The sequence below is a fragment of the Nanorana parkeri genome, unplaced genomic scaffold, assembly GCF_000935625.1.
Source record: "Nanorana parkeri isolate BGI_ZX_2015 unplaced genomic scaffold, ASM93562v1 scaffold171, whole genome shotgun sequence".
NCBI classification, from domain to species: domain Eukaryota; kingdom Metazoa; phylum Chordata; class Amphibia; order Anura; family Dicroglossidae; genus Nanorana; species Nanorana parkeri.
In genome coordinates this window covers 62,982-65,686 of record NW_017306439.1, presented here as the reverse complement: position 1 = coordinate 65,686, position 2,705 = coordinate 62,982, and the positions used below count along the sequence as shown (strand labels likewise).

Below are 2,705 nucleotides of genomic sequence, written 5' to 3'. Positions count from 1 at the left end.
GTGCAGGACACTCGAGTTCCTCCACACCAAACTGATCACACCATGTCTTTATGGAGCTGGCTTTGTACACAGGGGACAGTCATGGTGGAACAGAAAAGGGTCTTCACCAAACTGGTCACACCATGTCTTTATGGAGCTGGCTTTGTAGACAAGGGACAGTCATGGTGGAACAGAAAAGGGTCTTCACCAAACTGGTCACACCGTGTCTGTATGGAGCTGGCTTTGTACACAGGGGACAGTCATGGTGGAACAGAAAAGGGTCTTCACCAAACTGTGACCACAAGGTTGGAAGAGTACAATTGTCTACAATGTCTTTGTATGATGGAGTTTTACCAGAACCTTCACATTAGACACCTGAACTTTGGAGAGGTCCCCATACTTTTGGCCATAGTGAGTGTTAGACATTAAGAATGATCTGACAAGCTGCTATTTAGATGTTTGGGAGGAAATGCAGCTTCTTCCTCTTGGAATTGCCTTCTTCGTTGTACAAGCTCTGTCTTCCTTGACTGGCTGTGTCTAGAAGATTCCAGGATGAGGTCCCCTCTCCTTCGTATAAGCAACTTTCAAAGGTTTTATTTTGAGATTCCTCAGCCCCCCTAATCCCCCTTAAACTCCAGTACCGTCTCTTTTCACCATTTGCTTTGTTCCTTTTCCTCTCTGCTATATTGTCACTTTGTGTCCTTAAAATCTTTATATCGACATCATTACATGCTAATACCTGTATTCCCTCTACAACATTTCCCTCGTCTTTCCTGGTCTCACCTCCATTGTCTTCTGCTACACCCATCCCAATGTTTCCATCTGCTTTTAGCTTTTTTCCTGCAATTCTCCATTTGGCTTTGCCATCGTCGCCCCCATGTTCCGCGGACGTTTGTCCATTGTTCCTACTGTTAGCACCCCTTGCTACTTCTGTTTCATCTGGATGGTTGGCTTCTTGGTTATTATCCAGGAGGTTTCCCAAGCTCCTGATATTTTGTACCCCTTGGACGTTGATCACGGCTGGGCCATCACTTTTGTAGGTTGTTGGCCCTCGATGGATGACAGGCAGATGTCTCCTACACATGTTCGAGATACTTGTCACCATGTTGACCAATCTCTTTTGGTAATTATCACTGGCCAGGAAGTAAAAAATGGGGTCGAAGCAGCTGTTGGAGCTCGCCAACGGGCGGGTTATCTTATAGCTTAAGTTTATAATATTTAACAATTTACAGTCCACATCCGAGAGCCGGGCATAATAGTAGATTGTGCGTGTAATGTGGAAGGGCAAAAAGCAAATAATGAACACCGTGAATACTATGATGATGGTCTTGATGGACTTTCTCTTGTAGGTAGGTAGAGTCTGACAGTTCCCGTTGACCATTGGCTTCATCAGCTCCCTAGATATGAGCCCATAGCATACTGCAATCACCAAGAATGGTAGGCCAAACAAGAGAGTCATGACAGCCGTGCTGTATTCAACGTAATTTTTAAAGTCCTCAGGCCTTGTGGTGTCATGACATAAGGTGTCATTGCCTCTGGGGCTGACAGTGACGAAGATAAGATTGGGGATCAGGCAAGCGCTGACTGAGATCCATACGCCAACACAGAACATATGAGCGTACCTCGCCTTCATCCTTTGCAGGGAAAAGAGGGGATGGCAAACTCCCATATATCTGTGGATGCTAATGCAGGTGAGGAACAGGATGCTGCAGTAGAGGTTGGTGTAGAACAGGAAGCGCATCGACTTGCACAACACTTCTCCGAAGGGCCAGTTGTTGTGATCGGCGTAGTAGTAGACCAGGGTGGGCAGGGACAGCAGATACAGCGTGTCCGCCAGGGCCAGGTTAAACATATAGACGGTGGTGGGGCTCCAGGGTCTCATTTTGGCAAAGAAAACCCAAATGGCCGTGAGGTTCAGGGGCAGCCCCAGAATGAGGACCGCGCTGTAGGACACCGGCAGCAAGAAGTACTTGAAGTCCTCATCGAAGACGCAAATGTTGCTCGTTTGATTGGTCACATTCTGAATGGAGAGGGGCGAGAGGGAAGGAGTGGTGTGGTGGTCAACCATTGTGTCAAGAACATCTATGAACCTTCCGTTCCCGATAAACTTTGCCACATAGGAATTCTGCGAAGGAAATAAAAACATAATGAATAAGAATACTTGATACAAAGTATACACTAGATCCAGACTATATTAAAGTGTATCTATATTTGGTAGGTTAGGTAAAGTTGTTATTCATATTTTCTCTAGCTAGGTCACATGCCCTGCCCCCCAGCACGTGACTGGACAGTGAAGGAGCACCAACTGACGGATCAGCTCATCTCTCTGCTCTCTCCTTCTAAGAGCAGGTTCTCTGTCAGGCAATATTTACGGTACAAGTCTCTAGGAACATTTAAGGAGGAACTTTGGGAAATTCACAAACGTGCACTCGCAACGATACCCCCATACTGCCTGTTTTGTCTCGGGGATTTAAATAAAGCAGATATACTCACCTGATCCTCTCGGGATTGTCGGCACTCACCTCTCTCTCCCTCCTCTTTAGCTGTGGAATGTCCCTCGGCATCCTTATGTCTAATGCAAGCAAGTGGACTTGCATAAGATGTAATGATGGTTCTTAGACCACCGGAGCCCGGGGGAGAAGAGATACGAGGTCTACTAACCCGTAGGAAGCAGGTGGGATCAGGTGAGCAAGTCTCCTTTATTTGAACGAGCACTTATCCTTTAC

General features: G+C 46.5%; 1 protein-coding gene across 1 annotated transcript in view; it reads right to left on the bottom strand.

The window, feature by feature from the left end:
- Positions 1-430: 430 nt before the first annotated feature.
- Positions 431-2,705, bottom strand: part of P2RY4 (pyrimidinergic receptor P2Y4) — a 3,629-nt gene continuing 1,354 nt past the window's right edge. The window contains exon 3 of the mRNA XM_018554732.1: positions 431-2,104. Coding sequence (XP_018410234.1) covers positions 431-2,104 — 1,674 coding nt within the window. The remainder of the gene's footprint in view (positions 2,105-2,705) is intronic.